Source organism: Pongo abelii, chromosome 2, assembly GCF_028885655.2.
Source record: "Pongo abelii isolate AG06213 chromosome 2, NHGRI_mPonAbe1-v2.0_pri, whole genome shotgun sequence".
Taxonomy (NCBI): Eukaryota; Metazoa; Chordata; class Mammalia; order Primates; family Hominidae; genus Pongo; species Pongo abelii.
The window spans coordinates 121203548-121225945 of record NC_085928.1 but is presented as its reverse complement, the minus strand read 5'-3'; the positions used below and the strand labels follow the sequence as shown (position 1 = coordinate 121225945).

Below are 22398 nucleotides of genomic sequence, written 5' to 3'. Positions count from 1 at the left end.
GGGGTTCGAAACCAGCTGACCAACATGGTGAAACCGTCTCTACTAAAAATATAAAAATTAGCTGGGTGCACGCCTGTAATCGCAGCTAATTGGGAGGCTGAGGCAGGAGAATCGCTTGAACCCGGGAGGTGGAGGTTGCAGTGAGCTGAGATTGCGCCATTGCACTCCAGCCTGGGCGACAAGAGTGAAACTCTGTGTCAAAAAAAGAAAAAAGGCCTATGTTAAAGGCAGGCAATTTAAGGTCATTATGAGTGGGAGGTAGAACTCTCTTGGCTAATTTCCAGGTAAGAGGGCTTAACAGAATTTGGCTTTTTCCATATAGTTCACCTACACTGTTTTCTTGATTATGCTTTAAGTTTAGGCAACTGCATTTAACAGCCCCATCCAGGGTGCTACAGCTGTAGAGAACATTCACTAAGTTTGTAAACAGGGCTGGTTACTACCCCTGGGTGGAAACATATCAGTGCATATCAACGTAAGTGTTTTCACTTATCCTTAGAAGGTACTAATGGCGGGCAGACGGTGAAGGGAGTAACAGGAGTAGCTCTAATCTATAGCATAAATTCTATTTGAACTAAGGTGAAGATTTTTAAGAGGGCTATAGGTTTTTCTAGAATCATGACCATAATCCTAAAAATACCTGTGTAAAGACTCCACTTTTTTCTTCATCCTTCCAGGCTCAGCTCCCTCATGTCAAAGTCCACGCCTACTTTGCTCCCGTCACCCCACCGACAGCAGTGGCAGGAAGTGGACAGCGACTGTGCAGGTGCTGTGTCATTCTCTGACAGCAGCTGCCTGGGCCCAAGGGGTGATGAGGCATCCTTTCCTCTAGAAGACCTGAGTCTTCCTGACCTACTCCACCATCACCCCATCTGTTGATTCTCCATTGGGAAAGGCATTTACAGGTAAAAGACTTCTGTATGGATTGCAGTTACTCTGGTGATAGTTTTCACCTTTATTCTGCTGTGAAACAATCAAATCAAAGCCTTGTGTCAGTTAACACGTGACAAGTGGTCTCAATGCAGCTAGGACCATGCCAGAAACCTGGATCTCTTAAGAGATTGGTACTCCTAGGTACAAAAGTTCTACCCTTGGCATTATCAGCATTCCTCAAAAAGACCATCAGTGTTAGCACAAACTGAGCAGAAAAAATAAGCTGTTGATTTTCTACCTGATACTTAAGCCAGTGGCCTACTTTAATTCACAATTCCATTTTGATTAGCAGGACTTTTCCACTTTGAAGATAAAATAGCAACTTTATCAAAGTGACTATACTGCAAATTCATAATGCCTGATAGTTTTATATGTAGAGACTTATGTGGAAGGCATGTTAATAGGTTTCCATGAGACACCAAAGAAAAGAGGACTCTATACTGGGTGGAGCAGGGTCTTCACCTTTTTGTTTCTGTCAACTTGTCATATACACCTCTAGGGACCAAAAACAAAAGCAGCTGAGTCTGTGTTGCCTGATTGGAAAGTAGAAGCTCTGGTGTATGCTACAGCACATAATGCATTTTTATTAAAGGAAAAAAGCTAATTATGTCCATGCCTCTCATAAAACTGGGGGGGAACCTTAAAGAGAAAGAACTAAGGCTTAAGTTATGTGTAGTATAATCAATTAGAAGTAATGAATGGATGCATGTAAAATGGATGTGATTTTTTTTCAAGCTTATTTTGAAATCTTAAAAATCAGGTTACACCATAGCTACTCAAAAGTTTTACAGACTTAAAACTCAGATCAGTAAGTGTTGGTACCTTTTAGACTCATAAAAATTGAATAAACCATTGCAATGCTTTAAAAAAATTAAGTCAGAGGGTTTTATTGCTATGATTTTATGGCAGACACATCCAAGCAAAACCATTTTCCAAATGCAGACCTTCCTGATGTTACCTGAAATCTGATAAAATGACCCTACTCTCTGCTGTGGTTGATTCTTGCTCCATGCTGTCCGTATTTATGATCCTTATTAAGAACCTATCAATCACCACCTTCATTGTAAACTTAGGTGTTCATGGTGGCTAGCCCTTCCGAACCACCACTCCCCCAAACTGAAGGGCGAGAGCTCATGAGAAACTTAAGTGAAACGGCAAAAGCAAGATGTGTTCTCATGACTAGCAATACCTTTATTAGGCAGTTTTAGAAGTATTTTTAAGGATATATTATGTCAGCTGCATTCTAGGAAGAGAAAGCACATATATATATAATCTCCCCATAAATGGACTTAGCACGATTATCAGAGTAAGCATTAAAGTCATTTTATTGCCTTATGATATATTCCAGTATTCCTTGGTCTAAAAATTGTGTGGATACCATAGCAGTTACTTAAATATACATTTATACCCACTGTTGTGGAGATGGGGGAGGAGGACTGATGCAGGAAGCAACTTCAATAAATGAGCATATAACAGACTTACTTCAGTGATTATGAATTAGTTTCTATTAAAAAAATTAACTTAAGGCCGGCCATGGTGGCTCATGCCTATAATCCCAGCACTTGGGGAGGCCGAGGCGGGTGGATCACCTGAGGTCAGGAGTTTGAGACCAGCCTGCCCAACACAGTAAAACCCCATCTATCATCTATCTCTACTGAAAATACAAAAATTAGCCGGGTGTGGTGCTGGGCACCTGTAATGTCAGCTACTCGGGAGGCTGAGGCAGGAGAAATGCTGGAACCCAGGAGGCGGAGGTGGCAGTGAGCCAAGATTGTGCCATTGCACTCCAGCCCAGGCGACAACAGTGAGACTCCGTCTCAAAACAAAAATTAAACGACCAGAGCCTTCTATACATGATTTCTTTTGAGCCGGGATACAACCAACCTATCACAGCTATTGGACTTGATGCTCAATGACCCCTGGCCTCATTTACAAAATAGGAGAACCTCTTGTAAGAAAAACAGGTTTGCAGGCCGGGCGCGGTGGCTCACGCCTGTAATCCCAGCACTTTGGGAGGCAGAGGCGGGCAGATCACGAGGTCAGGAGATCAAGACCATCCTGGCTAACACGGTGAAACCCCCCCCTCTCTACTAAAAATACAAAGAAAATTAGCCAGGCGTAGTGGCGGGCGCCTGTAGTCCCAGCTACTCGGGAGGCTGAGGCAGAAGAATGGCGTGAACCCGGGAGGCGGAGCTTGCAGTGAGCCGAGATCGTGCCACTGCACTCCAGCCTGGGCGACAGAGCCCGACTCCGTCTCAAAAAAAAAAAAAAGAAAAGAAAATCAGGTTTGCTTCCTTTTAAAGTCTGGAACAGTTAATGGAATAATATATCCTCAGTTGCATCAGCTTTCAGAAAATGAAAAGGAAAAAACTATGAGCCTACCCTCTTATTACATTTAGACTGGCTCAGAACACACACAGGGAAACTCACTCCTTGATTCTATGACATGAAGTGACAGTAGCAGGAACTGGGATTTTTAAATGAGACACACATTTGCAAAACAATCAGAAAACATTTATTATACTGAAATGTGTACATCCTACTATTAAAAAAACAAAGTAACAAATTTGCTGGTGCCAAAATTTATTTAGCCTGTTTCACTGGGACAAACTCATGTTCAATGCCACTCAGTATAATTTCAAGTCTGATAAGCGTCTAAGTATTTTTACCCCGTTTCTAAAACCTGATGAGGAATTCAAAATAAGCACACAGCATTAAATGACATTTATTGTTCCATAAATCTTGAGACCCAAAAAGGAATGCTAAATAGACAAGCAAAACTTTTAAAACAAGAGATAAACTCACTTCTTTCCCCAGTGACTGGTACAGAAAACACGTGGTCACACAAAAGCAAAGGGAAAAAGTCAGAAAGGAAAACTCTCTGCCTATAGGATCTATAGGAGTTACAGATATTTTCAAATCGATGATGAAAATAGATCGTGCTTCTTTGTAGCAAATAATTAACCCCCTTTATGAATAAAACATAAAATGTCAAAGCTTTTACCCACTGAAGTAGTTTGTCTTCTGGGAAAGATTGCAAACTCAAAATTACTCATTTCCTATTTTTTGCCTGAACACAATGAGGATCAAATAGTACATTCAAATCAGGACACCTGGGTATATGGACAGAGCTATCCTACAATTAAAATGGAATAGAAGTTAAAAAAAAAATTCAGTCCCCTACACCACAGGCCTCAAACATGCTTGCTGATGGATTCTGGAAAGGTTTTGGATGAAGGACGGAGATATGGGAAGGAAGTGAGAAAACAGTGGATTCCCTTTGAAAAGTATGCTAGCAGACAAGCATTTGGTTTTATGAAAGAGGCACTCTTATAGAGAAAGAAGCTATTATGTGGTGTATAAAAAGCCCCTAAATCATCACCAGAATGTCTATCCATGATTGTACTAAAGCTCAATATTTGAGAGGCTTAAGGGATTTGTATGGTATATTTTAGTGTTTGATTGATAACATCTAGTGTTTCCACAAAAAAATTCATCTTGTTCATAATGAAGATCCCTTAACACCTAGTCAGAAGCTATCAACAATAATACTTTCTCCCCCTACTTGGGTCACCTATTTCCAATGTCTGGGGTAGGGCTTTAAAAATGTTTAATAGGATGGTGGGGGTGGGGGGTTAGGGTGGGGGGTGGTCAGAGATGGAGGGAGAGAGGAAAGAAAACGAGAGAAAAACCACATGAGTTTAAAAGGCAAGGAATCTCCAAAAATGAAAACCAGAAACTAAAATGCTAAAAATGGAAGCAGAAGCAAAAAAGTTTTTCAATAAATCTGTGACAAAGCCAAAACACAAAAGTCTTTGTACCTATTAGGATTTACACTGATCCTCTCACCAAGGTACTCCTGATAATGCAGTTTGCTTCAAGCCCATCTTCCTGGCTTGGATCTTCTCCAATCTGGCATGATCATATCAAACGTACACCCTCAGACATGATTTCTTCCAAGAAGGTGCCAAGCCTCTTACCTGACCACCAACGGCCACATCAGCACAACACAACTCTCCGCATACAGATTCACTGCTGGCCCCACAACAGCGCTGTCCCCCATCTCCTCTCCAGGTCAGCATGAGGTTCAGGCAATAAAAAGCCAAACTGGCACAGAAAGGTAAATGCCCACAGTAAGTTTCTACATTCATTTCCAAACCGCATACAGTGTAAAAAGACAGCAAAGGCTGCTTCTAGGAACTGTATTTACTGGCCTCTGCCAGAGCAGCAGGCAGCTATGCCTGCAACCGTGGCCTCCAGAGCTGGATGCATGCTGTGCTGATGTGCTCACTCTCATGAGGATGCTTGGCTATGGCAGTGACAGTGAGGAGATTCACCTCTCATACAGCTCATTAGAAAGGTCATCTTGTGTTTTCAATATGAAACATTTCATATGGTAAAATCCAATCCCAAGACTTCTTGGATTCAGTCTTCACACACTTTTAAGCGTGACTATTTGGTACTGAATATAGTTCAGTCTATATAAGACATCACTTCAAAATTATGTGGATGCCATCACTATTTTCAGCTGCAGAAAAAGGAAAGACATTATTTCTTCAGTCAGGCTTAGGAAATTAAGCCTATTAAATGGAAAACTCCCTGCCAACTACAACCTCCCTTCCCAATTCAGAGGTTACCTTTAAATGATTCTAGAGAAACAAGCAGATTAACTTGCTCTAGCTCCTCTTCCCCCAAAAAACTTCATGTACACATTCCCTTTTTAGACATTCTGCGAAGCCTGGCCCACTATCAACGCCCCCATTCCAACACTGTCTGCCAGTTCTGGGGTAGGGGGACATCTATCAAGACACACAATAATAGTGCTGTCCATAAGGGGAGCAAGAGCTAGAAGCAGAACAGGTGAAATATACTGTGTCAGGGCAGAGGACCTGAGGGAGTAAATGCAAATGTGTACATCTACCTTTTCCAGAAAAATGTGAGCTACTCAGAGAGAGATTTCAAATATTTTAAAAATGTATCATTCCTTTTGCCTAGTGTTTCTCAGTAAATAGAAGCAATATAGGCATTCATAAAAAAATGATTTTTCTCATGATGACAAAGTTTGAAAAAAAAAAAGTCAATTGAGATTAGAGGGGAGATCCTATGATTTCTAATACCAAAAAATGTCTACTGGTTTCACAAAACAAAACTATGCAATTATAGTATGTGTCGTCTTTTCCAGACAATGCCAGTTATGCAAGGTAAAAACTGTACTGCTGTGAAAACAAAAGACTGAGCAGAAGGGTACTAGGCTAAAGATGTTTCTGAAAGAGTGAACCAGTTCAGAGTTAAAACTCAGCCTTGCAGGTAACCTGATGGCATATGCAACATGTGAGGCGCAAAATAAAATCAGTATTTCAGTAGTTTGGGGACACCTGACACACATGACATCTCCCTCTTCTAGGGGCAGCTTTGTGCTAAGACCGGATTTGGATCTTAGCTCACCTGACTTTTAAAACAGTCTATGAATGTATGATGTCTTCTCAAATAATTTTACATTTAGGAATCCCTCCTCTTTAAAGTTGAAGCCATCTAAGCCTGGTCCTGGCTCTCTTTTCATATTCTCTCCCTAAATGACTTTAACAACTTCTACAGCTTTGAGTCACTATTGATATGCTGAAGGCTTCCAAATTTACATCTCAAGCCCAGGCCGCTTATCTGAGCCCCAGACTGGTAATAGTCAACTGCCTACTGGACATTTCTACATATCCAAAATCAAACTCTTGGTTGATTTACCCCAACCATACTTACCTCTTCAATGAGATCACCATCTGCCCAGTTACTTTCCACAGAAAACCAGGTGTCAGAACTATTCCTCCCTCAAAAGTGGAGCCCACTGGGACCCTGTCTATAAACCTGTAAGATACCACCACCTTTCACCTGGATATCTCCTGCCTCGTTCTGCCACCTTCTCATCTGTCTCCACAGAGTTGTGAAAGTGAAAGAAAAATCTAGTCACATTACTACTCCTTTGTTTAAACAACTTCAGTGACAACCCAATGCATTTCAAGTAAATCCGAACTACCATCATCACCCGGTCTCCGCATGCCAGACCTGGCCTCCTGCTTTGATTCGCCCTGATCCGCTCACCCTAACACACCGCATGGCAGCTACATGGCCCACTGCCAGGCTTTCCAAGAAGCCAGGTGTTTTCTTTGCACACAGCCCCACGTTGCCTGGGGATGCTAATCCAATGGCCAGCTCCTGCTTCTCATTCTTCAAGTCTCAGGATTAATGACACCTCCTCAGAGAAGCCTTGCCTTACAGTTTCATATTCCCCTCAACCCAGATCTCCCTTATCCATAAGTACCCCACACTTTCCTGTTCCTTCATGGCACTTAACATATTGGTAATTTTGTGTATCTCTTGGCCAATTTTGGTTTGCTTTCCCCAATAGGAGTTTCATGGATTCTGTTTTATTCAATAGATCCACTAAGCAACAGAAGCACGGTGTCTGACACAAAGTGCTCAGTAAGACGCTGGCTGAATGAATTGAGATTTTTTTTTCCAGTTATCTAGAAAGACTGACTCCTCTTCCTTATATGCTAATTTCTGTTACAACCACTAGAAATATTCTCGATTCATTTATCAAACTTTCTTCTTAAAATGAGTAAAGCAATCATTTTAAAGAATAAACACGAGAGGCACTAATTAGAGGCACACACCATCTCTCATGATTCCACCATTTTAAGACACACACACATGCAAAGTACCTTTTACTGTGGAGAATAAAAAACAACTCTCATCTTGAAAATTCTGAACCATCTAGAAGGATAAAGTAAATGCGTAAGTACAATTAAGATCCAACTGTCACTTCTTAACTAAAAATGATTTTAAAACAGTAAATATTCTTCTCAAACAAACACAGGACTCAATGGCCAAAATGATAATTCATGAAGGCAGTGTGAGGCAGCAAAGATGCACATGTGCTGCACTGCCTTGTATTCACTATGCCTGTCCATAATGGTCCCTGAGAGACCTGGTCGGTCACCTATGTGACCCACAGGGGCACATTCCCTGCCAGCTCCAGTGGATGATGACTCGAACAAAAATTGCATAAAGTGCTCTTCTATTACTACTTGCTTGCCACCAATCACTAGGGGAAAAATTATATATCTTACATGTTTTTTAAAATTAGTCATCAAATAATAGACAAAAGGAAAACACATCCAGTAACTCACCTCATAAAAAGGGCCAAAGCCTGCCACTATCGCTAGAGTGCCCCAGTGATTGGCTGCATCCTAAAGGGCTAGGGGGAGGCTAAGCCAGTTTTCCTTGGCTTGTATTCCATATTATCACTAGGATGCCTGAAACTCTTGGTTATAAGTTCTTCCAAAGTGATTCCCAACTCTCTAAAAATGATTCTCATAAGTATTTTCAAAAGAGGTCAACAGAATTTTTCTACAGTTCTACAATTACATGTATAAAAGTAAATACCAGTCTGAAAAGGAAAAACAAATGATTTGATTTACCTGATCACTAACAAGAATGTGAATACCAGTGGGACCCTGTCTGTAAACCTGATTAATTTGGTGGAGAGGAATATTAAACACCAGCGCAAGTTTTCGAGCAACTTCTGAGGCAATCATTTCTTCCAAGTAGATTGCATGATAAACTGAAATTTAAAAAAAAAAAAAAAAAAAAAGCATTTTAACAGTAATCTTTGATCTGTTTTCTGCCTGATCTATAGGATCTGTATGAAGGTCACACCTTTCAAAGTACCAAAAAAGTAAAAAAAATTTTAAATGGGAATAAACTATTTCTTTCCCCATCTTACTACCTTGAAATCTTGAACTACTAATCTAAAACATAAGAATACATTATTTATATCCACAAATATAATTTAATAAACATTAACAGAAATCCCTGGACAAAAAGATTTGAGATTTGAATTTTTCTTTATATTTTTATTCAATGAATATAGTTTCATGTATTCAAAATTTAAAAACAGGAATTGGCTGCAAATGGACATGGGGGATCTTCTTGAAATAATGGAACTCAAACTGAATTTTGACAATGGCTGCCAAACTCTAAATTTGCTAAAATACCATTATATACTTACAATGGGAGGACTTTATGGTATGTAAATTATGCCTGAAGAAAGCTGTTTTTAAAAATAATATATACTTCATGTATTTCTAGCAATATACAAAAAGAACCCTAAAAGAGTCATAGTTGTTTTTGTTTTTTTTTTTTGAGACAGTGTCCTTTTTTGTTGCCCAGGCTGGAGTGCAGTGGCACAATCACAGCTCACTGTAGCCTCTGCCTCCCAGGCTCAAGCAATCCTCCCACCTCAGCCTCCTAAGTAGCTGGGACTATGGCAGAGGCACACGCCACCATGCCTGGCTGCTTATTATTATTATTATTCTTCTTCTTAGTAGTAGTAGTAGTAGTAGTAGTAGAGACAGGGTTTCACCATGTTGCCCAAGCTGTCTCAAACTCCTGGGCTCACGCAGTCTGCCCAGTTAGGCCTCCCAAAGTGCTGGGATTACAGGCGTGAGCCATCACACCCAGTTAAGCGTTATAGTTTTTGATCCAGTAATCCTACTACTAGGAATTTATCCTAAGGAATAAAAGCTATCTGTATATGCCCCTCCCCCACAAAAAATTTTAAATAAAAGATACTATATGAAAAGCTAATATAAACAATGAAGTGTGATGCTTCCTTACAGAAAGGCCCAGTCACATTCCATCCAGTGTTCTGCATTTTTGCTACACAGAACTTATCAGCAGACATCTGCACAGTGCACATCTGTAGTGAGTCTCACTCTTGTAGGTCCTGCTCAATTACTGATTAAAGCCAGACATGGATCAGGAATATCATTACTGAGAACTTTACTTCCCCAAACAAGGGGTTTGTAAGTATAGAAACCCAGAATTTTCCATTACATAAAAGTTGGAACTAAAATTACAGTAAGAATATAGAAATGATCTAGAGCAGGGGTCACCAAACCATAGCCCATATGGGCCAATTCCTGCCCTCCACTTGTGGTTTTTTTTTTTTTTTTTTTTTTTAAATAAAGTTTTACTGGAACAGACTTATCTACAATTTATATATTGTCTATGGCTATTTTAGCACAACGATCAGAGTTGAATGTGAGAGACCCTATGTATGGTCTAAAGAGATGGAAATATTTACTACCTGACCTTTTACAGAAAAAGTTTGCTGATTATGGGAAAATATCCAATATTTCCCCATATCCCTCCACAAACACTCATGTTTGAGGATATACCTTCCAAAATATTATAATCTTGGCCATATCTAAGTGATGTATATAAGCTCTTGATGATACATGGAGATCTCCTTTAAATTTTTATCCTTTAAGAATCTGTATACTTAATCTCAAAATTCAGAGCTTTTGAAGTCAAAATAATACCAAATAGAAAAGTTCACAATAGTGATGCTATCCTTCCAGTTTTTCAGTAAAATTCAAACCACAAAACATTTTTCAGAGCTCTACCTATTATTAGGGCAAATAACTGCATCTCTGAATGCCATTAACATCTTTTTTTTTTTAAAGTTCTGAGCGTGTTGCCTTTGTTCTACTTCAGAGTACAGAAAGAAGGAAATATTACCATATATCCATACTATAAATGAGAAAATATATGCCTTGTAAAATGCTTGCTTTTTTTAAGGGCCATATTTAGAGGTGAGAAGAGGGAGATGCCAAGATTATCTCTGTCCTAATCCAGCACTATACCGTACAATTAAATGCTCAGGATGAGAAGCCCTCCCAAGATAATGTACTGTGTATTATTATTTACAATAACATAAAAACACGGCACCAGACTCGCCACACACAAGGTGCACAATGCTGGCCGAACACCTGTCAGTGACAAGTCCACACACTTAGGACTATTACATGCATGCACTGTTGCACATATGTTATGCTCTAAGAGTTTTCCCCATATCTAGTCAGGAAAATTGAAAAACAAAAAAGGAAAGAAAAAACCTCCTGCTTTTTTGTTAAGCTGCCAGTGTTACATTCATCATTTCAGTAAATCTGACAAAAAAAAAAAAAAAAAAAGCCAGAACTCAATGCATTCAAGCTAGTTTTTCCACTTGTTAGATATTTCCGGCATGAAGGGCCACATGAAAAGAGACCCATAGTGTGGCTGCAATAACTGAGAAAGAATGCCAGTTTCCTCTTCTCCCATGGACTTGACCCTAGAGCTGCCACCTCTCATTGCTGTCAAGGCTCCCACATGAGCAACTTGGCATTCCTAACACAGCAAGAGTTCTCCAAAGCCTGCTCAATCAAGTCCTTCCCATTTCTGTCTGACAGTCTCAGAAGTGACAGAATTGAGATGCCCTCAATACCTACCATAGGGTGCCCCACTGCCATTCTCGCTTGCACTGCTTGCAGCTTGCTGCTGCCCTTGCAGCACTGTGCTGCTTGGCTGCTCCCGGCAGACATAGATGGTTAAACGGGGCCTAACCGACCTGAAATCAGAAGATGCCACTGATGAGCCTGGGAGAGAAAGCTGCCTTACACATGTACACATATGACAACTACAGGAATCTAAGTTCTATTTCCTTATGAGAACTTTATAATGTTATTTTGTTATACAAAATAATTTACTAATAAAAATATAAAAACCACACACCTCACACCAACTATCACAGGTGGTCTAATATGATGATCCAGACTCTAAACCATTGAGATGGTCTGTCAGATGCTGGTAAATTTAAGTTTCAAGATTAAGTCAGCAAATTAAAAATCAGTAATATTCAATTTTAATGGAATTCTCACACCACAAGTATAGAAAGAGCAATGATAGTAAATGGTTCTTACAAGCCAGCACAATTTACAGTTTCTGTCATTTTAATTCACAATTAGTTTACATTTTTAATAACTGTTTAGTAATAGTCATGACCTTGAAAACCATAGATTCTGTATAGCTCACCTAAATTAGAAGTTTTGTTTTCTTGGCAACAAACCCAGTCGTCTTCAAGAAATCAGTACTGCCCATGTGCATTTCTACCAGTCTTACAGTCTACCTCTGCCCTCATCAGTGCCTGCATCATATCTGGGCCTGCCCTGAAGGTGTACACAAAACAGTCTTCTTGTGAGCACAATGCTGCCAATGCTCGACGGCGCACACAGGCACACACGCCAACCTAGCGTGGAAACACATTCTGCCCAAATTCCCCACACGAAGAAAGGTACATTCTTATTTCAAGCAAAACAGTTCACAATATTTTACCTTGACTTCAGTGAATTATAGAGCCGAATTCCATCGGCTGCACCACAAATTTGAACTAAATCCTCCTTTGTCAGTTTTAATAAGTCGGCACCTAGAGAAGAGCAAAAATATTTTTCTCAAATAAATGGAAAAAGAACAGAACTGCTTTACAGGCATCTGTCTTCATGCAGTCCAATGTCCTTCAAAATAATCACAGATATCCTGAATACACACACACACACGAACAATACAAGAAGACAAACAGACACCTGTCCTTCAGAGCCAAGGAAAATACTGGCTTTTCCATGTCCTGTATCAAGAAGGAGCTTAGAAGCCCCGAGGCCGATGAATCAAATCAATGAGAGCAGGGCCTAAAGAACTCTTCCCGATATAGGATTTCACTCATCTACCTTATTTAGTGACTGGGTTGTGGCTATGTGAAGAAACATGATTCTAACCCACCCCACAGAAACAAACCCTGAGATCACCCAGGCCAGTCAATCTTTAATTTTACAAAAAAGGAAATGGAAGTCCAGAGTTTGTGGGACTTGCCTAAAGTCTGTAAGAGTTGGTAGCTGAACTAGGACTGGGCCTCTTTATACTGAAACGTGCAATGTAAAGTCAAACATTTTATGACATAAACAACTCTGTCACAGCAGCCAATTTTAACAGAAGAATGGCAGAGAATCACACATTATACCCTAAGATTTCCCCCAAGCACATCCTACTTACGATGTCATTTACAAGTGTAAATGTCTCTCTATACAGGTTTCCTATAGCACTACCTAGAGAAGCAGTGTTTGACACTTTTAAAAATTCTATCTGAACTCCCTTCGCTTACCATACAAGAAAAAAACCTTAGGTTTAAGTATATAAAAGCCATACCTGAGTACACACACACCATGAACTACTACTCAATATTTCAAGCATAAATGATATGGCATCTAGGATTTGCTTTGAAATACAACAAAAGGCAGGAGAGGAAATAGTGGAGAGCAAGACTGACCAAATGCTGGTAGTTTTTGAAGCTAGGAGATGGCTGCATGGCAGTTCATCATATTCTCTCTACTTTTTAATGTCTGAATGTATCCATAATCTTTTGTTTTATTCTCTAACAGCCAGGATACAGTTTATTGGGGGAATTAAGATGAACTTTGGGATGAAGGCTTGACTTCCATATGATAAATAGCCACTTACATATGTAGAAGATAATGGAGTCATCTTTCTATTTTTTAAAGGCTTAAATGCAATAGGCTACTAAATTTCTAGTCTGTAAAACAAATAAAGATCAGAGAAGCACATCTCCCATGAGACATGAGCATTAATAGAGTCATTTTATAGTCAGGTAAGCAGAGAGGCTCTCTTTCATCTCTCTACTAGTGCTTACTACATGCACCTCACAGTTGTGACCAGAGAGTACTGTGTATGTGTGTGCACACCCTTAACCCCTACAGAGAACTGGACAGATAACTGCAATGTACAACCCTTCCTGAAATGTGAATGCCCACAAGCATCAGAGCAAGAAGACTCACTGTCCTCCTCACCATGCTACTGTCAGTGCTGTGACTCAGGAGATGTGCCCAAAGGGTACCATGGCTAGCTCCTCGCCCACTTTCTTGGAAGAAGCCCCCAGGATAAGGAAAAGGCAGAAGGCCACGCCATGTGATCACTGCTCACAGCGAAAGGGATTAAAACTCACCAGACAGAAACATGGATTTGCCTGATGTAACAGGAGTAACATGGGGCCTCCTTCAGTTCCAAATGTCGGCGCTTTTTCTATATGCTATGCTTTTCATCTGCCTTCCATACAACAGTGCAAGACAAACCCCAGCTCCCTGACCCTGAAATTTTACAATTTCTAGTTTTTCACACATAAAAGGCTTTACTTAATCATATAAAAATGTAGTCCCCAGCTAGCAAATGACTTCCATCTGGAACTTTAAAGAGACAAAGAACTATACGGGGAATACCTACTCATTGCACAAACATTACAATACGTGGCATAGTAAGAAACCATGTTCTTTGCAAAATCAAGCTTTTCTTCAGGCTGAGTGTGTGCACACACAAGTTGTGTCCTCTTAAAGGGATTCATAAAGTTGTGTTTTAATGGCCCTACTGCACTGCAGGTGAAGGAAAGCTAACTACCACTTTACTGTGATCCAGCACTTCTCAGGATGCTTGGCCAGGACATGTTACTAGGTGGTCATGTCGGAAAAGAGTCCCAGAGCCAAATATATTTGGGAAATGCTACCTCTGCCCCACCTGTCATTATCTATTACTGTCCCTCTAAACAGGTCTCCTATAGCACTACCTGGAGAAGCAGTGCTTGATACCTTTTAAAATTCCTTCTTAACATTCCCTTAGCTTACTTCACACATAAGTATATAAAAACTGTAATTGAGTACACTCAGACTATGAAACACTACTTAGCAATAAAAAGGATTAAACTACTGATAAACACAACAACTTAGGTGGCCATTATGCTAGTGAAAAAAAGCCAATCTCAAAAGGCTATATATACTATATGATTGCATTTATATAACATTCTCAAAATGACAAAATTATAGACAGAATATAAAGTGGTTGCCAAGGATTAGGGATGGTGGGGGAAGGGTGTGGGTGTGACTCTAAAGGGGTAGCAGGAGGGAGATCCTTGTAGTGATGGCATAATTCTGTATCTTAATTGTGGTGGTGGTTACAAATATCTATACCATAACATACGTTGTGCCAATGTCAGTTTTGCTATTGTACTATAATTATGTGAGAAACGGAGTGAAGAGTACACCGAAACATCACTGTACTAGCTCTGTAACTTACTGTAAAACAAATATTATTTCAAAATAAAGTTAAAATGAAAAAAACTCATGTAAAACTATATACACATACACACAAATGAGGACACGTAAGTCTGGTAAAACTGCTGACTGAACCAATGTCAACTGCCTGGCTTCAATAGCATATAATAAAAATACAAGATATTCCTATTGGGGGATAAATATAAAGAACTCCTCTGTACATTTTTCTTTGCAACTTCCTATCTATAGTTATTTCAAAATTTTAAAAATATAAAGTTAATAAAAGCACAGAAACAAAAACAAAACATTCTCATGCACAGATACACACACACATACACATACCTGAAAAATTAGAGAACAGTCTTGTGTAGGAAGAGAATCTGTTTTTCAGCAGCCATTGCTGTGTTTCCTGGATCGTAGCTGAAGGCTGAATTTGCTGTTAACAATGAAAATGAACATAAATAAAAGGAACCATTCAAACTTAGAACATTTAAGCAAAACACAGAAAGCCTCGGAGTTTGAAGTAAAAAACACCCAAAAAGAGCATGAGTCTGACTCCAGCAACCCAAATAATGATGCAGGCCCTTGTCAGAAACTTAAACATGATACACAATGGGATGCTATTCAGCCATAAAAAAAGAGAAAAATCATGCTGCTGCTAATGAAATCATCTTTTGCAGCAACACGGACAACATGAACATTTCATTGTCTTAAGTCAAATAAGCCAGGCACAGAAAGACTTATATTCTCACTTATATGTGGGAGCTAAAAAAATTTGAACACATGAAGGTAGAGAGTGGAAAAATAGGTAACAGAGACTGGGAAGAATGGGTGAGGGAGAAGAGAGAGGATGAGAAGAACTGGATTAAAGGGTACAAACAAACATACAATAAAATAGGAGTAAATTCAGTATTTCATAGCAGAGTAGGATGACTATACCTAAAAGTACTCTACTCAGGTGATGGACACCCTAAATATCCTGACTTGATTACCACACATTATATAAATGTAACAAAACTTCTCACCTACTCCATACATTTGCACAAAAACCAAAACTTTAAAATGTAGGACCCTGAAAGCATCAGATAGTTTTAGGAGAAAGATACTTACTTCACCAGAGGCCTGTGAAGCTCCATCTCCCTGATGATTTGGGGAAGAAGAATTGCTGGGGAGAAAGGAGAAATAAAGAAATGATGATTTTTATAATACATATATGTTTTAATCAAGGCATTAAACGCTGTTGCATTGTAACTATGCAAATTTCAAGTAAGGCAACAGTGGGAGACAGCTATGAAAGTCTGCAACAAAATGCAAGCGCAACAGCTTAGGGTGTGGACGTGATGACGAAATTAAGACACAGAAGACTGTGTCTTAATTTGTGCCTTCTTCATCTGTACTGGTAAGAAATTCAAGTTTTGTGAAACAAAAGGGCTTCTCCAATTATCTTCAGGGATGCCAAGGAAAATGAAGGATACACATTAATTTTTAAAAGTTAGGGGAAAAAATATGAAACATCAAATTAGATAAATAGTTGAAAATAATTGCAAAAAAAATGAGCTACAAGAAATAGTATAATGATCCTAAGCAAAAATATAAAATGATACTCCTTTAAGTAATACATATATCCAAGATTGATGAGGGTGAATTTCAAGAGAACAAAAGAAATTAACTTGTACCACTATCCTTGTGCTTCTAAGTAAAATGAAATGAAAAACAGCTCCAGAGGGAATAGGGCTACCTTCTGGCTCTTGAGCACCAACTCCTTTCTTAGCCCCCGTGCCTCAATTGCTTAGGTTTATTATCTTGATTATTTATATCCTTTCTACCCATAAGAACTTAAGCTCCTTCAGACAGGGGTCTGTCTGTTTGGTCACTAATGTATCGGAACACTTAGAACAGTGCTAGGAACACAATGAGTTCTCGAGTCTACTAGGGAGTACATAAACTTATAGCTCACCTTTAAAGCCATAATCATTTTCTAAGATTATTCAGACCGGACTGACTAGGAAACTATTCTAAGTCCTCACACATGGTAACCTACTGGTCCTCTCGTCACTCCTCTAAGTTTCTGAGTCCAAGGGTCTTTTTCTACTCTTAAAGCATAATAGCCTACATGACAACAAGCTGCCTTCTCAGTTTATCCATCTCCTCAGAGGGAGAGCACATTTTTGCTTGCTTTCTCATCAGACCTTGTCAGCATGACCAGAGAACCTTTTCCTTTGTGGTCTTAGCTTTCATAATTTTCCTCCCCAACAAGAAACTTCCTAAAAATAGGGAACTTCTGATGCGAACTACTCTGCCTTAGTTCTGCAGCAAAGCCCTAGAATGGAAAGCCTCCATGGGGTACTGCTGTACCTTCAAGATGCCCCAAATGCAGTCTCCTGCTCCCACCCTGAGCTCACTCTAGACTCTTGCCAGTCAAGGCTGGATAACAGAATAAAGACTCCACCATTTCCATTTCTAAAACCACAGCAAATCTGTAGAAACCCAAAGGTCTTCCTTTAAAGATTCAATTAAAAAAACAGCGTATCTATTGGGAGAGAAAAGAAATACTGCAGAAAATAAGCCATTTGATATAAGCATTACAGACAAGTGAATGAACTTAGTAATAAACTCACTTTGTCTCTCTCTCTTTACCTATAGACACTGTTAATGTTGTCTTTAATCTTACAAAGAATATATCTTGGCTATTATCTTGAAAATGGCCCCTTGTCTACAATTACCGTAGTTATGACTATGTAAGGCACAAGGGGCTCGGAGTAAAAAAGGCTGGTAGGTGAAGAAAAGACAATGATTGTCCTCTGCCACCAAGATACAGGATACTTCCCCTTACTGTTTCCTTCAGGTACAATACAAACAAAAGGCTGCTGTACATGGAGAGATGGGGAAATGAAGGCACATGAGCATTAGTTAGCTGCAGGCACACGATCACACAAACTAGATACCTGTCTGGGACACTGCAAGTGCTCTGCTGTGGGGAGGTGAAAGTGGGCGCTGGGGAAGGGCTGTTATTCACATAGGCTGTGGGGGCATCGGGCCACGGAGAACACTAAGGACAGAAACAGAAATAAATTAATGATATGCTTTTAAAATATGTGGAAGAAATATTTTTGTAATTCACTCACTAGCCAAATGCAAGATTATAAAATGCGAGACAGCTGACATTTATCAAGCAACCTCACAGACACATGTCAAATTTACTTCTGTGTGGCAAAGAAAAGTTTTACCTGCTGTGTGCGTCTAGACACTGATTAATCTTAGAGAAGACCTAAAGTGATGACAGCAGCAAAAATTTATAAAGGCATTTAAAATATATGCTTAAGCATAATTGCTTTGAAGAGCTTTCTCCTCCCTCTTTACCAGTATCCTCTTTATCAGTTTCCCAACAGGCACCTATCAAGATTTAAGAATGGCGAAGACAAGAAAGGATTTATAAGCAACATCTGACATCACGTGGTGACCTGAAACATGGCTCTGACCTAGCTAGTGCTCCTTGTGCCCTCTTCCCTAATGAGCAGCCTCACCAGTACCCATTTGCTTCTTTGATACCTCTAAAGGCTAATAATCCTCAAGACAGACCAGACAGGCCCAGCATCAAAATACATCAACTGTGTACAGTACTACATCTATCCATCTGTCTGTCTGTCTGTCTATCTATCTATCTTTCTTTTATATTTTCTGGAAGGTGGTGAACTTTAATATTTTCCAGCTCCAGGCAAAATTCTGACCAGAAACAGAACAAAGACACGGAGATACACTATTACAATTAGGAGGTTGAAAAAGTCAAAGTCAAAAGCATGCTAAGCATGCCAGAGTAATCTCAAATACAAGTCTTCAGACTTGAGATACAGACATCACATGGTGTGATTTCACTTTACAGGTATTCTTTCTAAAAACCAATGGATCTGAGGACTCAGTTTCAAGGGTCCCCTTTTATAATCATCCTTCTCTCACTTTACACAAGAAAGGCATCACATCTAACTATAGCCCTGGGGTTTAAGACTCTCCCAGGCTGGACACGGTGACTCACGCCCCTCATCCCAGCGCTTTGCAATGCCAAGGCGGGAGCCCAGGATAGCCCAGGATAGCTTGAGCCCAGGAGTTCAAGACCAGCCTGGGCAACACAGTGAGACCCTGTTTCTACCAAAAAATAAAAACAATAAAATAAATATAATGAGGCCGGGCGCGGTGGCTCACGCCTGTAATCCCAGCACTCTGGGAGGCTGAGGCGGGTGGATCACGAGGTCAGGAGATTGAGACCATCCTGGCTAACATGGTGAAACCCCGTCTCTACTAAAAATACAAAAACTTAGCTGGGCGTAGTGGCATGTGCCCGTAATCTTATCTACCCAGGAGGCTGAGGCAGGAGAATCGCTTGAACCTGGGAGGCGGAGGTTGCAGTGAGCTGAGATCATGCCATTATACTCCAGCCTGGGTGACAGAGCGAGACTCCATCTCAAAAAAAATGAAAATAGATAAATAAGTAAATATAATGAAGAAAGACTCTTCCAAAGCCAAGCTAAAGATATTAGGATTAAAAAAAAAAAGAAAAAATAGCCAGGTGTGGTGGTGCACACCTGTAGTCACAGCTACTTGGGAGTCTGAGACAGGAGAATTGCTTGAATCTGGGAAGGGGAGGCTGCAGTGAGCCATGACTACACCACTGAACTCCAGCTTGGGTAACAGAGTGAGACCCCCATCTTGAAAAAAAGGAAAGGAAAAGTACATAACTCTAATGATTAAGTTTTTCTGTAAGTCAGGTGATTTTCAATTATTTGCTATCAAAATAATTCAGGAGGACCTATTGTCAACTGACATATATTGAAATAATCTAGTAGATCACACAAAAATGTCCCTGGGATTTTTGACAGATGATTCAAAAGGACTTCCAGGACCTGAATGACACTGCTGAAAGAAAAATTAAAACAAAATTTCTCATATCTATAAAATTCTAGAAGTTATATTCTATCCTGTCTCATCATTCAATATGCATTTCCAATAATATTTCTATTTTTACATTTAATAAATATTCATCAAAATCTGTAGGATTTGTTGTTCTGATAAATTGGTACTAATAAGAAGTTTTAAATATCTTGACTGAGTTAAGAGGCTATGGTCACAGCAAATTTTAAAAATTAAATTTCAATTTATGTAAATTTGTTGTAATTTTTTTAGGGTGATCATTTAAAAATTTCAGTTTCATCATTTGAAGCCTCAGGAAGAAAAAATAAAAATAAATAAGAAAAAAATTTTTAAAGATGTTCAGGCATAAAACTATGTCATATTAGGATAAAATTTAAGGGGAGTGAAATAGAAACATGAGACCAAGAAGGAAGTAAAATTTTGGATTTAATGAATTTTTTGAATGAACAACAGCAGTGGTCAAACCACCATGGCATTTAGATTCCATAGGATGCACTTCCAGAGTAATGTCACAGTTTTATCTTAAATTGTAAATGCAAATCACCACCACGCCAGAACACTGCCTCCTTTGCAGCTATTTAAATTTATGATGAAAAAACTTTATGATGAAAACTTTCAGATGTCGATCTGGAAAGGTGCAAGTATATCCTTTTTCAAAATTCTCTTGAGGCAAGGCATGGTGGCTCATGCCTATAATCCCAGCACTTTCGGAGGCCAAGGTGGGAGGATCATTCTGAGGCCAGGAGTTGGAGATCAGCCTGAGGAACACAGCGAGAACCTGTCTCAAGTGTCTTGCATCACTTGAGCCAAGGAGTTTGAGGTTGCAGTGAACTTTGATCACACTACTGCACTCCAGGCCCAGGTGACTGGGCAAGACACTGTCTCTAAAAAAATTTAAAAATTATTTTGAGTAGGTAAGTGTCAAGACCACTTGGTGTAATGGAGCTAAGAAACTGTGAAGCACAATGAGGGCAGAAATTAAGTCTCACCAATGGCTACAGGGGCTTAAAATGCTTGGTCTGACATCCATCAAGCAATGGATACATGGAAAATAATCTCAACTACCCAATTATGTATCCCCTTAAAAAAGAAAAATGATTGCAGACTTATTACTTCTATTATCAGTCAGCTTTCAAAAAAGAAATCTAATCTAGCTGGAGAGCTCTGAATAAACTTATTGCATGGCATAGCAACTCTGCTATAAATTACATTTTACACAACAATGCCCATTCTTTTAAAATTAGGGCCTTTTAAGCCAGGTGTGATGGCACACACACACACCTGTGGTCCAACTACTCAGAAGTCTGAGGCAGGAGGACTGCTTGAGGAGTTTGAGGTCAGCCTTGGCAATACAGTGAAAGCCCATCTCAAAAAAATAAATAAATAAACAACTAAAAAACTAGACCCTTCTTTTTCTTTCCACCTTACAAAGTATCACCTCCTCAGTTTACACTGTTTGATGAACCCAAGACCCTGTGAGCTGACTAGCAAATCTAATCATGGGTATCACACACTGTCACCTCACCTCTACTATCTGAAAGATTTTCCTGCTACAACATCCCCCTGCACATATAAAACATAATACAGCATAACATACACGTATAAATAATGTAAACCATTTAATATTAAAAGTATCAAGTCTCTCTAAACTTTTGGTAATTATTGCCAGCCATTTGAAGAAATGAAGCCATCAAAATGCTTCAAGTTAGCATGGCAGAGTAATGTAGAAACACCAAGTTTACCAAAACTCCATAAATACCCATTTTGCTTTTAGATATTTAGATTCTTCTAACATTCGAAAAGCGAGCAATGGTGCAGTGCCTATGCTCCTGAATTCATAACGGCGCTAGCAATGCCTGGCCTGGGCTCATAGTTATGGTTTCGGTATACTGTGAACACAGTCCCTCCCCAGGTAAAGAATGATCACCCATTTTAGGCTGTAGAAATTGGCAGTCATAATTTGAGCCAATCATATACAGCTCAGAGATGAAGACCAACAGACACACTAAGAGTTTTGTTGTACAGCATCTCCTGGTAACCAACAGTAGTGACTATTCAGTGTGCGACCATTTCATTCGGCATCTTTTCGACTCTAACAGTAAGTCTGGATATCCCTTTTTACTGAAAGCCAATTGTAACTAGCCAAAAACTCTATGAAATGTTGGCCTTCCTTTGTAGGAATTTGAAGAAACATGAAATTCTGCAAACTTTCTCTTTTAAGGGATCAATCTGTACCCTGCTTTTTTAAAAACAGGTTTTCAAGATGAGCTCTAACCACCCCTAGAAGCATCTGAACAAAATCAAATACAGCCAGGGCAGTAAGCAATACATGAGGAAGATGTGAAATCCCAGGCCAGTGAACTGCTGACGTTTTGCATACTTTAGACTTGAGTTAAGAATCATTAAGAATTTACCAACAGTTTTCCCATCTTCAGATTATCTCTGGGCTATAATGAATTTCTTTTATTTAGGAATTACCAGAACCCACTTCTTTATTAGTTAAATGGTTTATAACAGGAGAGGAAAAGTGAGTTGCCAGAATCCCCCGCAAAGAAGTTTA

The 22398-nt window shown here is 39.4% G+C and overlaps 2 protein-coding genes across 9 annotated transcripts in view; one reads left to right on the top strand and one right to left on the bottom strand.

Annotated features, from left to right (window-relative positions):
• The window catches only part of FBXL2 (F-box and leucine rich repeat protein 2), a 146375-nt gene that overhangs the window by 108178 nt on the left and 15799 nt on the right, over nucleotides 1-22398 (top strand). For 2 of the 5 annotated variants that reach the window (XM_054550433.2, XM_054550432.2), the window contains one exon: nucleotides 678-1804. In XM_054550433.2, coding sequence (XP_054406408.2) covers nucleotides 678-785 — 108 coding nt within the window. In that variant the 3' untranslated portion in view covers nucleotides 786-1804. 5 annotated transcript variants of the gene reach the window in all.
• UBP1 (upstream binding protein 1) overlaps nucleotides 3426-22398 on the bottom strand; it is a 52649-nt gene continuing 33676 nt past the window's right edge. For 2 of the 4 annotated variants that reach the window (XM_002813974.4, XM_003776290.3), the window contains 8 exons: nucleotides 17861-17964; nucleotides 16026-16080; nucleotides 15258-15351; nucleotides 12142-12232; nucleotides 11259-11377; nucleotides 8406-8548; nucleotides 7647-7698; nucleotides 3426-5461 (listed from right to left, as the gene is read on the bottom strand). In XM_002813974.4, the coding sequence (XP_002814020.1) occupies nucleotides 5424-5461; nucleotides 7647-7698; nucleotides 8406-8548; nucleotides 11259-11377; nucleotides 12142-12232; nucleotides 15258-15351; nucleotides 16026-16080; nucleotides 17861-17964 (696 nt within the window). In that variant the 3' untranslated portion in view covers nucleotides 3426-5423. Of the gene's footprint in view, nucleotides 5462-7646; nucleotides 7699-8405; nucleotides 8549-11258; nucleotides 11378-11541; nucleotides 11614-11841; nucleotides 11976-12141; nucleotides 12233-15257; nucleotides 15352-16025; nucleotides 16081-17860; nucleotides 17965-22398 lie in introns of those variants that run through there. The other 2 variants (XR_008523805.2, XR_008523804.2) reach the window with 2 other exon arrangements.